At 48.9% G+C, this 11,852-nt stretch overlaps 1 protein-coding gene and 1 pseudogene across 1 annotated transcript in view; both read right to left on the bottom strand.

Moving 5' to 3' along the window:
* The window catches only part of LOC139162981 (zinc finger protein 208-like), a 72,701-nt gene extending 70,737 nt beyond the window's left edge, over positions 1 to 1,964 (bottom strand). The window contains exons 1-3 of the mRNA XM_070743890.1: positions 1,755 to 1,964; positions 1,499 to 1,641; positions 402 to 857 (exon numbers count right to left, since the gene is read on the bottom strand). Coding sequence (XP_070599991.1) covers positions 402 to 815 — 414 coding nt within the window. The 5' untranslated portion in view covers positions 816 to 857; positions 1,499 to 1,641; positions 1,755 to 1,964. The remainder of the gene's footprint in view (positions 1 to 401; positions 858 to 1,498; positions 1,642 to 1,754) is intronic.
* A 7,339-nt stretch (positions 1,965 to 9,303) lies between these two features.
* Positions 9,304 to 11,852, bottom strand: part of LOC139162985 (zinc finger protein 208-like) — a 31,488-nt pseudogene continuing 28,939 nt past the window's right edge.

Raw genomic sequence — 11,852 nt, 5'->3', positions numbered from 1 at the left:
CCCCAAACCCCCAACTCGGAACCGCGTTCAGACGATTTCCCCCCCCCCTGTCCCCGTCCCTGCGCCTCCTCTGCTCCAGCGCCTCCCCCCCCTCCCTGCCTGCATCTTTGCTCCATAAGACGGGGCTGATTTTTCATCCTACTTTGGGAGGAAAAAAACTGCGTCTTATGGAGCGAAAAATACGGTACATCACATGAAATAAAGTGGATTCCTACATTCGGAACACAACTTCAAATCCCCCCAAAACCATTAGTGAGGTTGAATGAGAAAACTATGGAATCGTGTCCTACAAGAATTGATGGGACATCGCCATATTATGAACATCAGAGAAGTTTGAGAAGGAGGGATGAAGTATTTAAACACATTGTCTAGTCCCTTTTGAGCTTCCTAAAGTGTCTCACCTGCAACTCTACTTGCTCCTTCTGGTCCTCCGCCTGGCTCAAGAGGAAGCCTTCAGCCAAGGCCACCGCCTGGGAGCCGGTCTCTGCTCCACACTCCTGCACCCAGCCCCGCATCTCTGTAGGCAGTAGAGCCAGGAGCTGCTCCAGAACCACCATGTCCAGTATCTGGGCTTTGGTGTGCTTTTCAGGTCTCAGCCATTGCCTACAAAAGTCATGGAGTCGGCTGTAAAGTCCTCGGGGACCCTCAGATTCCTGGTATTGGATGAACTTCCAGGACTGAACTTCTGAAGGGGGGATGGTTTCCTCTTCTAGGATCTTCTGCCCAGTCCTTGTCCAGAGCTTCCCATCCATCCCAGGATGAACGCCTGAAGGACCTTTTCCGGTTTCCTCCTTTACAACAGCACGTATCTCCATTCCTTCTTCGTCCTAGTCTTTATAAGTCAGTGACCACTTCACCTTTAACAACAACAACACAAGAACATGTAATAGATACAAACTGAATGTAAATAGCTCCAAACTTGACTGCAGAAAATACGATTTCAGCAATAGAGTGGTCACCGCCTGGAACTCATTACCTGACTCTATTGGTGCTTCCCCCAATCCCAAAATCTTCAACCTTACATTATCTACAATTGACCTCTCCCCTTTTCTAAGAGGGGCGTGCATAAGTGCACTTATGTGCCTGTCAGGAAGTCCCTGTCCTACTGTCTTATTATCCTTTCTATTATGTTATGTTAATATGTACTATAATACTATACTTGTTTGACAAATACAATACAATAAAATAAAATAAATAAATAAGTTGTTCCGGTCCCCCCCCCCCAAGAGAAAAATCTGGCTTCCAAAGATTTCAAGTTACTTCCAGTTTCTGTGTCTGAGATGGGAAGAAAAATAAACACCAAGAATTAGGAAGTGGGATTTAGCCACTTCACGCAACCTGCTTGGAGCACCAAACGGCTCATCCCGGCGCAAGGCCGAGGCTCGCCCCCTCCCCCCCACTCGCCCACAGCAGGACCGGGAAGAAGGCAGCTGGAGAGGCCGCCTCGCTTTTCTCTCCCTCCTCCGCCCCCCTTTGCCACGGAAGAACCCCTCCTCACCAGGGCCCACGCCAGGAACTCTCGCCGTCAGACTCTCCCGCAGTCACTCTTTCTCCGCGGAGTCCCAACGGTTGAGGCGCGCGCACCTGCGCTGCAAACGATAACGACATTCGCTTGTGACGTCACTTCCTTCGCCGCCCTCTCTAAAAAGTCAGTTGTGAGCTTAGCCCTGAACTTTTCGCATTTCTCTCCCTCCTCCGCCCCCTTTGCCACGGAAGAACCCCTCCTCACCAGGGCCCACGCCAGGAACTCTCACCGTCAGACTCTCCCGCAGTCCCTCTTCCTCTGCGGAGTCCCAACGGTTGAGGCGCGCGCACCTGCGCTGCAAACGATAACGACATTCGCTTGTGACGTCACTTCCTTCGCCGCCCTCTCTAAAAAGTCAGTTGTGAGCTTAGCCCTGAACGGACCAATGGGAAGAGCCGGGAGTTCCTTTGTTTTGGTCAAGCACGCCTCCTAGTGGATTTGCCACCAAGTGCTAGGATTCTAGAAAGGGCGGGAAAGAGGAACGCGTCTGAGGGGAAGGAAGAGGGCGGAGATGGTAGGATTGGGAGTAAGAGGGAAAGCCTTTCTCAATGCCTTCCTGCCCAAGAAAAGCTTCGGGGTCTTCAGATACAGCGATTTCTCCATTTTCCGCTCGTTCCTGACAAGGAACAGTCTGTGAAGATGGAGAAAAGTCTGTCTGGAAGATTTGAACTCGCTTCCCTCAAAAACAGCACCTCTAAAGATTGGAAGGAGGACGTCTCAAAGGAGCCAAATCCTGTCAGAAATGGTGGGGCGGTCAGAAGAGAAGGACAAAGAGGCTCACTGGGACACCCATCTTGTGTCATACTGTTGTTGAGACCTCCAGCCTGAAAGGGAGGACGATGGGACACCGGCAGGGAGGCCACTATGTGGGAAAGGATTTTTTTAAGAATTCTTTGTCCAATATACAATACATATGGAAGAGAATAGACATTGAGTAATATATATATAGTAAGTAAAAAAGAAGAGAAACATATGAGAGGGAGAGAATGTATATGATATATGAGATAAGGAAAGACAATTGGACAGGGGACGTTAGGCACACCAGTACACTTATGTACACCCCTTATTTTGTGAAACGGTACCATGGCGTTGAAAAAAAAATTAACTGCAAAAGAAGTAAGCTGTGGCCAGGCAGGTGTGAACACAAACAAAATTCTAGGATGCATCACCAGATGTATCACCATCAGGAAAAAAGAGGTCCTAACCTGCAAGACTCCATTTGGAATACTGTGTCCAATACTGGAGACCTCACTTTAAAAAAGATACTGATAAGATTGTATGAATCCAGAGATGGGCAACATTCATTCATTCATTCATTTACAGTAATACCTCATGATACGAACTTAATTGGTGCAAGGAGGAGGTTCGTAAGACGAAAGGTTCGTAAGACGAAACATTGTTTCCCATAGGAAACAATGTAAAGTCAATTAATCCGTGCAACCAAAAAAACCCCCCCAAAAAAACGGCTTTCCGGCTGTTTTAAAAGGTCGCAGCCGGCCTGGGGGGCTTGCCAGCACCCCCCGCACCCGGGTTCGGGGTGCGGGGGGGGTGCTGGCAAGCCCCCCAGGCCGGCTGCGACCTTTTAAAACACCCACGCTCTTCCCTCTCCCCCGCCCCCGCAAGGCATCGCAGCGACAAGCAGGTTTTTCCAACGCGGGTCTTATGCGCCCGAGCCGCGTTTCCCCCCACGTCCGGGCCCACGCACCTCTTCCAGCGGGCTATTTTCCGCCGGTAGTAACGCAGCGCCTCCTGCCCGTTGAGCAGCTTCTCGGCCGGCCTCTCGGGGGTGCTGTAGAGCGGGTGCGCGAATAGCCTCCTCAGCTTGGAGTGGGGGGGCCTGGCTGCTCAGGTTGGCGGGTGGCCGAGTCCGGAGCTTTGGACCGGCGGCGACGGCGGCTTCTTCGGCGGGGCAGGAGCAGCGGGGCTCAGCCGTCTCCGTGGCCGGACCGAGGCGCCGCCTCATTTGGGGCCAGAGGTGGAAGTAGAAATCGGCGCTGAGCAGCGCCCCGAGAAGCAGCAGAATGAGCAGCCGGTCGCGCCGGGTCCCCAGCATGGTCAGCGCCGGCGGCTGGGCGAGAAGCAGGCCGGGCGCGAAGGCAGCGGCGCACGGGCGATGCCGGGCCGTGGGTGGGAAAGGAAGGCGAGCCACGCGCCTGTTTGGCCGCGAGAGCCCGGGCGAGTCCCGGCAGGGCCTCTGCCCCGCTGCCGCCGCAGGAGCAGGTGGGGGAAGCCGAGGCAAGGGAAGCAGCAGGCAGCGCCCCGCTTGTGGCCGAGAGGCGACCGGCTGCATCTTTGCCCGGTGGCCTCTCCCGAGTAGGCAGACCGTGCCGCCTCTGGAAGGATGGACGCGTTGGGCGTTTGTTTGCATCACGTGATTGACCGGGTGAAATAAAAGATCTAAAAACCCCTTGTCTCCCCAACCCGGATTTTTAGATCTTTTATTTCACCCGGTCAATCACGAGATGCAAACGAACGCCCAACGTGTCCGAAAGCCAGAGACTTTGGCTAGAGGTCTCTCCGACGAGCTCCGGTTCTCGTCGGAGAGACCGCTTGCCAAAGTCTCTGGCTTTCGGACACGTTGGGCGTTTGTTTGCATCTCGTGATTGACCGGGTGAAATAAAAGATCTAAAAATCCCTTGTCTCCCCAACCTGTATTCAATCCGGGTTGGGGAGACAAGGGATTTTTAGATCTTTTATTTCACCCGGTCAATCACGAGATGCAAACGAACGCCCAACGTGTCCGAAAGCCAGAGACTTTGGCTAGAGGTCTCTCCGACGAGCTCCGGTTCTCGTCGGAGAGACCTCTAGCCAAAGTCTCTGGCTTTCGGACACGTTGAGCGTTCGTTTGCATCTCGTGATTGACCGGGTGAAATAAAAGATCTAAAAATCCCTTGTCTCCCCAACCCGGATTGAATACAGGTTGGGGAGACAAGGGATTTTTAGATCTTTTATTTCACCCGGTCAATCACGAGATGCAAACAAACGCCCAACGTGTCCGAAAGCCAGAGACTTTGGCAAGCGGTCTCTCCGACGAGAACCGGAGCTCGTCGGAGAGACCTCTAGCCAAAGTCTCTGGCTTTCGGACACGTTGGGCGTTCGTTTGCATCTCGTGATTGACCGGGTGAAATAAAAGATCTAAAAATCCCTTGTCTCCCCAACCCGGATTGAATACAGGTTGGGGAGACAAGGGATTTTTAGATCTTTTATTTCACCCGGTCAATCACGAGATGCAAACAAACGCCCAACGTGTCCGAAAGCCAGAGACTTTGGCAAGCGGTCTCTCCGACGAGAACCGGAGCTCGTCGGAGAGACCTCTAGCCAAAGTCTCTGGCTTTCGGACACGTTGGGCGTTCGTTTGCATCTCGTGATTGACCGGGTGAAATAAAAGATCTAAAAATCCCTTGTCTCCCCAACCCGGATTGAAAACAGGTTGGGGAGACAAGGGATTTTTAGATCTTTTATTTCACCCGGTCAATCACGAGATGCAAACAAACGCCCAACGTGTCCGAAAGCCAGAGACTTTGGCAAGCGGTCTCTCCGACGAGAACCGGAGCTCGTCGGAGAGACCTCTAGCCAAAGTCTCTGGCTTTCGGACACGTTGGGCGTTCGTTTGCATCTCGTGATTGACCGGGTGAAATAAAAGATCTAAAAATCCCTTGTCTCCCCAACCCGGATTGAATACAGGTTGGGGAGACAAGGGATTTTTAGATCTTTTATTTCACCCGGTCAATCACGAGATGCAAACAAACGCCCAACGTGTCCGAAAGCCAGAGACTTTAGCAAGCGGTCTCTCCGACGAGAACCGGAGCTCGTCGGAGAGACCTCTAGCCAAAGTCTCTGGCTTTCGGACACGTTGGGCGTTCGTTTGCATCTCGTGATTGACCGGGTGAAATAAAAGATCTAAAAATCCGGGTTGGGGAGACAAGGGATTTTTAGATCTTTTATTTCACCCGGTCAATCACGTGATGCAAACAAACGCCCAACGCGGCCATCCTTCCAGAGGCGGCCCGGTCTGCCTACTCGGGAGAGGCCACCGGGCAAAGATGCAGCCGGTCGCCTCTCGGCCACAAGCGGGGCGCTGCCTGCTGCTTCCCTTGCCTCGGCTTCCCCCACCTGCTCCTGCGGCGGCAGCGGGGCAGAGGCCCTGCCGGGACTCGCCCGGGCTCTCGCGGCCAAACAGGCGCGTGGCTCGCCTTCCTTTCCCACCCACGGCCCGGCATCGCCCGTGCGCCGCTGCCTTCGCGCCCGGCCTGCTTCTCGCCCAGCCGCCGGCGCTGACCATGCTGGGGACCCGGCGCGACCGGCTGCTCATTCTGCTGCTTCTCGGGGCGCTGCTCAGCGCCGATTTCTACTTCCACCTCTGGCCCCAAATGAGGCGGCGCCTCGGTCCGGCCACGGAGACGGCTGAGCCCCGCTGCTCCTGCCCCGCCGAAGAAGCCGCCGTCGCCGCCGGTCCAAAGCTCCGGACTCGGCCGCCCGCCAACCTGAGCAGCCAGGCCCCCCCACTCCAAGCTGAGGAGGCTATTCGCGCACCCGCTCTACAGCACCCCCGAGAGACCGGCCGAGAAGCTGCTCAACGGGCAGGAGGCGCTGCATTACTACCGGCGGAAAATAGCCCGCTGGAACAGGTGTGTGGGCCCGGATGTGGGGGGAAACCCGGCTCGGGCGCATAAGACCCGCGTCGGAAAAACCCGCTTGTCGCTGCGATGCCTTGCGGGGGCGGGGGTGAGGGAAGAGCGTGGGTGTTTTAAAAGGTCGCAGCCAGCCTGGGGGGCTTGCCAGCACCCCCCCACACCCGGGTTCGGGGGTTGCTGGCAAGCCCCCCAGGCCAGCTGCGACCTTTTAAAACACCCGCGCCGCTTCCCATGTGTCTCCTTGAGCCGAATGCGGAAGTTCGGCTTTGCTGTTCAGCTTCAGGCTTTGCTGTTCGGCTCCGGGAGACAGCTGCGAAGCGGCGCGGGTGTTTTAAAAGGTCGCAGTCTGCCTGGGGGGCTTCCCAGCAACCTCCCGAACCGAACCTGGGGTTCAGCAAAATTTTGCCTCGGTGTTCGGGAGGCTTCTGGGAAGCCCCGCCGCCCAGCTGTTACCTTTTAAAACAGCCGCGGGGCTTCCCAGCAGTCTCCGAACGCAGGTTCGTAACTCGAAAAAAGTTCGTAAGAAGAGGCAAAATTTTTCTGAACCCCGGGTTCGTATCACGAGTTGTTCGTAAGACGAGGGGTTCGTATCTTAAGGTACCACTGTATTTAGTCAAGCAATTATAGGGTGGTAATTTGTACAAATAAAACATTAGATAAGTAATGATAAAAAATAGCAAAAGAAGACAATAGGACAGGGACAGTAGGCACAGTGATGCGCTTATGCACGCCCCTTACAGACCTCTTAGAAAGGGGGAGAGGTCAATTGTAGATAGTCTAAGGTTAAAGGTTTTGGGGTTAGGAATAGAAACCACAGAATGTGATTTTGATTCTGTGCCTACGTTTATACAACCAAGGATTGTATTAGCTTTTTTTTGGCTGTTGCCACACATAGGGGTCATCAATTTAGACTACAAGGTCCCTTTGACACTTACCATTTTTGATCCAGGTTTCATGTAATATGGTTTTCCTGCCCAACCTTATTTTTATCCACATTTTCATTTTGTTGGATTAAAATTATCCCATTTGGATCAGAAAGGCACAATATGCATACAGATAAAAATCTATAGAGACATAGTGGATCGGTGATTAGAATGCAGTACTATAGGCTAATTGCCCACAGCCAGGAGTTTGATTCTCACCAGCTCATCAACTATTCATCCTTTCATCCTTCTGAGGTGGGTAAAATGAGGACTCAGGTTTCTGGGGACAACATGCTGTGATTGTAAAGTACTCAGAGAGTGGACTCTCTCATTGCTATAATGTCACTCCTAATCCTTTTATTCTGTAGACCAGTGTTTCCCAACCGTGGCAACTTGAAGATATCTGGACTTCAACTCCCAGAATTCCCCAGCCAGCTTTCGCTGGCTGGGGAATTCTGGGAGTTGAAGTCCAAATATCTTCAAGTTGCCAAGGTTGGGAAACACTGCTGTAGACCAGGGATCAGCAAACCACAGCTTGGGAGCCACATGCGGCTATATGGGCCTTTGAGCGTGGCTCTTCCTTATTTTTTGAGGGGGGGAGGGCTGTCTGCACACAGCCAATCCCACTTTCTATCGATAATGGCATAATAAATCAAGATGTTTTGGTCCCAAAATAATTCTAGCAGGAAAGGAGAAAGGAATAATGGTATAATAATGGCCTTGAACTTCTCAAAATAATGCTTTCTGGCTGCATCTGATCCTTCATGAAATCACCCCGCCCAAGTTCTCATAAACATCAGGCCTTCTACAGATAGTGTGGGAAGCTGTTGATTTATCACTAATTTGTGCACCTGCTTGACAATGGCTTCAGCTAGAGTCCTTTTGAGAGTTGACAATAAAGTTTGGTTTAACACTCCCTGTGTGGAGGAAGCTAGTCAAAGATATTTCCACAAAGCTGGAACTATTCTGTATTTGAATAAATGAGTTCAAGCAGCATTTTTTTTAAAAACAAGACTACAGTGGTACCTCGGTTTTTTAACGCTTCTCAGTTCGAACAAATCGGTACTCGACCAGGAAATTCAAGAAACTTTTGCCCTGAAATCTGAACAAATATTTGGAACTCAAACACTCGAGAGAGCTGAAGACAGAAGCCGGCAAGCTACACAGAGAGAGAGAGAGAGCCAGGGACAGTAGCGGACGAGCAAGAGAACTGAAGACGGAAGACGGCAAGCTACAGAGAGAGAGAGAGAGAGACGGGGACAGAAGCAGGCAAGCTAGAGGGAGAGACAATTAGGAGGGGAATTTATTTTAAATTGTTTTGGTTCTCAACCAAATCGGTTCTCAACCACACTTCCAGAACGAATTGTGGTCGAGAACCGAGGTACCACTGTATTACCATGGCATTGAAACAATGATAACTGCAAAAAAAGTAAACAGTTTGGCGAAGCAGCTGTGAAGACGAACATAATGTGAAGCAAGGTGGAAAGGCAAATTGCAACAATATTAAACAAAGTAAGAAAAACTGAAACAATAGTAAGGGATTAAGGACTAATTACACTTGCTCTAGTCTAGTGGGTACACTCATCAGGAGTTTCTTGACATGATTGGGGAATTTACACCACTTAAAGATTGGCAGCCATACATCACTTTCAGTCCAAATGATGCTCATGTTTGCCGTAAAACCTCCAGTTAGTGAAAAAGCAGAAGGATTGAGGATTCAGAATCAAAATCAGAATATATCTGAAAGGGAATTTTGGAGCTCTTCTAGCCCAGCTCAAGCAGGAGATCTTTTATCATTTCAGACAAGTGACTGTCCAGTCTCTTCTTAAAAATGTCCAGTGATGAAGCACCCAAATTGTCTAAAAACAAGCTGTTCCAGTAGTTAATTGTCCTTTGGAATACTGTGTTCAGTTCTGGAGACCTCACCTACAAAAAGATATTGACAAAACCTACAAAAAAGATATTGACAAAATTGAACGGGTCCAAAGACGGGCTACAAGAATGGTGGAAGGTCTTAAGCATAAAACGTATCAGGAAAGACTTAATGAACTCAATCTGTATAGTCTGGAGGACAGAAGGGAAAGGGGGGACATGATCGAAACATTTAAATATGTCAAAGGGTTAAATAAGGTCCAGGAGGGAAGTGTTTTTAATAGGAAAGTGAACACAAGAACAAGGGGACACAATCTGAAGTTAGTTGGGGGAAAGATCAAAAGCAGCATGAGAAAATATTATTTTACTGAAAGAGTAGTAGATCCTTGGAACAAACTTCCAGCAGACGTGGTTGGTAAATCCATAGTAACCGAATTTAAACATGCCTGGGATAAACATATATCCATCCTAAGATAAAATACAGGAAATAGTATAAGGGCAGACTAGATGGACCAGGAGGTCTTTTTCTGCCGTCAGTCTTCTATGTTTCTATGTTTCACTGCAATGACATTTCAGGTTGCTTCTCTTTGATTTCTTTCCATCCACTGCTTATCTTGCCTTCTGGTGCTTTGGTGGGGGGGGAGAGAAAATGACACACAGACACCCATTTGGGGCAGCCTCTGAAATATCGACGACTAGCCAAACTCAAATCCCTCAACCGTTTTTGTTTTAGTCATCAGGCCTTTTACCAGCATACCTGTTGTTTGCACTTTTTCAAAAAGTCTCAACATCTTTTTTGTAACACGGCAGCCAAAATTGGATGCAGTATTCCAGGTGTGGACTTAATAAGACTTTATGAAGTGGTACTAATACTTCACATGACTTTCATTAGGATTGTATTGGCTTTTTCGGCTGCTGCCGCACACCACTGATCCATATTTAAGTGACCATCCATTCGTACTCCCAAGGTCCCTCTCAGAGTTACTGTTTTGAGCCAGATTTCATGTAATCTGTTTTTCCCACCCAGGTGTAAAATCTTACTTTTCTCCTTTGTTGGATTCAACCTTGAGGATCAGAGGGCAGACTAGATGGACCATGAGGTCTTTTTCTACCGTCAATCTTCTATGTTTCTATGTAGAATGCAGTACTACAAGCTAATTGTGCACAGTCAAGAGTTTGATCCTGGCCAGCTCAAAATTTCATCTTTTGAGGAAAGTAAAATGAGGACCCATTTTGCTGGGGACAATATGCTGACTTTGTAAATCTCTAAGAGAGTGCCTAAAGCATTGTGGAGTCTTCGGAGAGGGGCGGCATACAAATCTAATAAATTGAATTGAATTGAATACCACTCTAAGTGCTATTACTCTGTAATTTCTCCGGAACATGGATCCTTTTATGCGAAGTAAGACTACGATTCCGAGCAAAGCTCTTGCCGCATTCTATGCATTTATACGGCTTCTCCACGGCATGAATTTTTTCATGAGAAACAAGGTAACTGCGTTGAGCAAAGGTCTTTCCACACTCAGTGCATTTATATGGTTTGTCCGCTGTGTGGATTTTTTTGTGGGAAGTAAGATAACTGCGCTGAGCAAATTTCTTTCCACACTCTGTACATTTATAAGGCTTCTCCTCTATATGGGTCGTCTTGTGGGAAATAAGATTACCTCTTTGAGCAAAGGTTTTTCCACACTCCAAGCATTTAAATGGTTTCTCTCCTGTGTGGATCTTTTTGTGGATAGTGAGTCTACAGTTCAGAGCAAAGGTTTTTCCACACTCTGTGCATTTATACGGCTTTTCTCCTGTGTGGATCCTTTTGTGGACAGTGAGTCTCCTGCTCAGAGCAAAGGTCTTTCCACACTCCGCGCATTTATACGGCTTTTCTCCTGTGTGGATCTTTTTGTGGATATTTAGTCGACTGCTCAAAGCAAAGGCTTTTCCACAATCCATGCACTTATATGGTTTCTCCCCTGTGTGGAGCTTTTTGTGGAGAGTAAGCCCTCTGTTATGAGTAAATGTTTTCCCACACTGAATGCATTTATATGATTTCTCCCCTGCGTGGATCATCTTATGGGACATAAAATTATCTTTTCGAGCAAAGGTCTTTCCACACTCCATGCATTTAAATGGCTTTTTCCTCATGTGGATATTATTATGGATAGTAAGTCTACTGCTCAGAGCAAAGGTCTTTCCACACTCTAAACATTTATATGATTTCTCCACTGTGTGGATCTTTTTGTGGATAGCAAGTCTAATGCTCAGAGCAAAGTTCTTTCCACACTCCATGCATTTATACGGCTTTTCTCCTGTGTGGATCTTCTTATGGGAAGCAAGATAACTGCGTTGAGCGAAGGTCTTTCCACACTCCGTGCATTTATATGGTTTCTCTCCTGTGTGGATCATCTTATGGCAAATAAGATTACCTCTTTGAGCAAAGGTCTTTCCACACTCCATGCATTTATATGGTTTCTCTCCTGTGTGGATCTTTTTATGGATAGTAAGTCTACTGCTCACAGCAAAAGTCTTTCCACACTCCATGCATTTAAATGGTTTTTCCCCCGTGTGGATCTTTTTGTGGATAGTAAGTCTACTGCTCAGAGCGAAGGTCTTTCCACACTCCATACATTTATACGGTTTCTCTTCTGTGTGTATTATTTTGTGTCTTCCGAGTCCACTGCTCTGAGCAAAGGCCTTTCCACACTCCATGCATTGATATGGTTTCTCTCCTGTGTGTATCATCTTATGGGAAATAAGATGAGCACTTTGAGGAAAGGTCTTTCCACATTCCATGCATTTATATGGCTTCTCTCCTGAGTGGATCCTTTTACGGGAAATAACATTACAAGTTTTCTCTTGTTGCGGAAGAAAGTCTTGCATCGGAGCATAAGTGGAGGATGAGCT

The sequence above is a fragment of the Erythrolamprus reginae genome, chromosome 2, assembly GCF_031021105.1.
Source record: "Erythrolamprus reginae isolate rEryReg1 chromosome 2, rEryReg1.hap1, whole genome shotgun sequence".
Lineage (NCBI taxonomy): Eukaryota > Metazoa > Chordata > Lepidosauria > Squamata > Dipsadidae > Erythrolamprus > Erythrolamprus reginae.
Note: the sequence above shows the minus strand (reverse complement) of the source record. Positions and strands in the feature narration are given on the sequence as shown.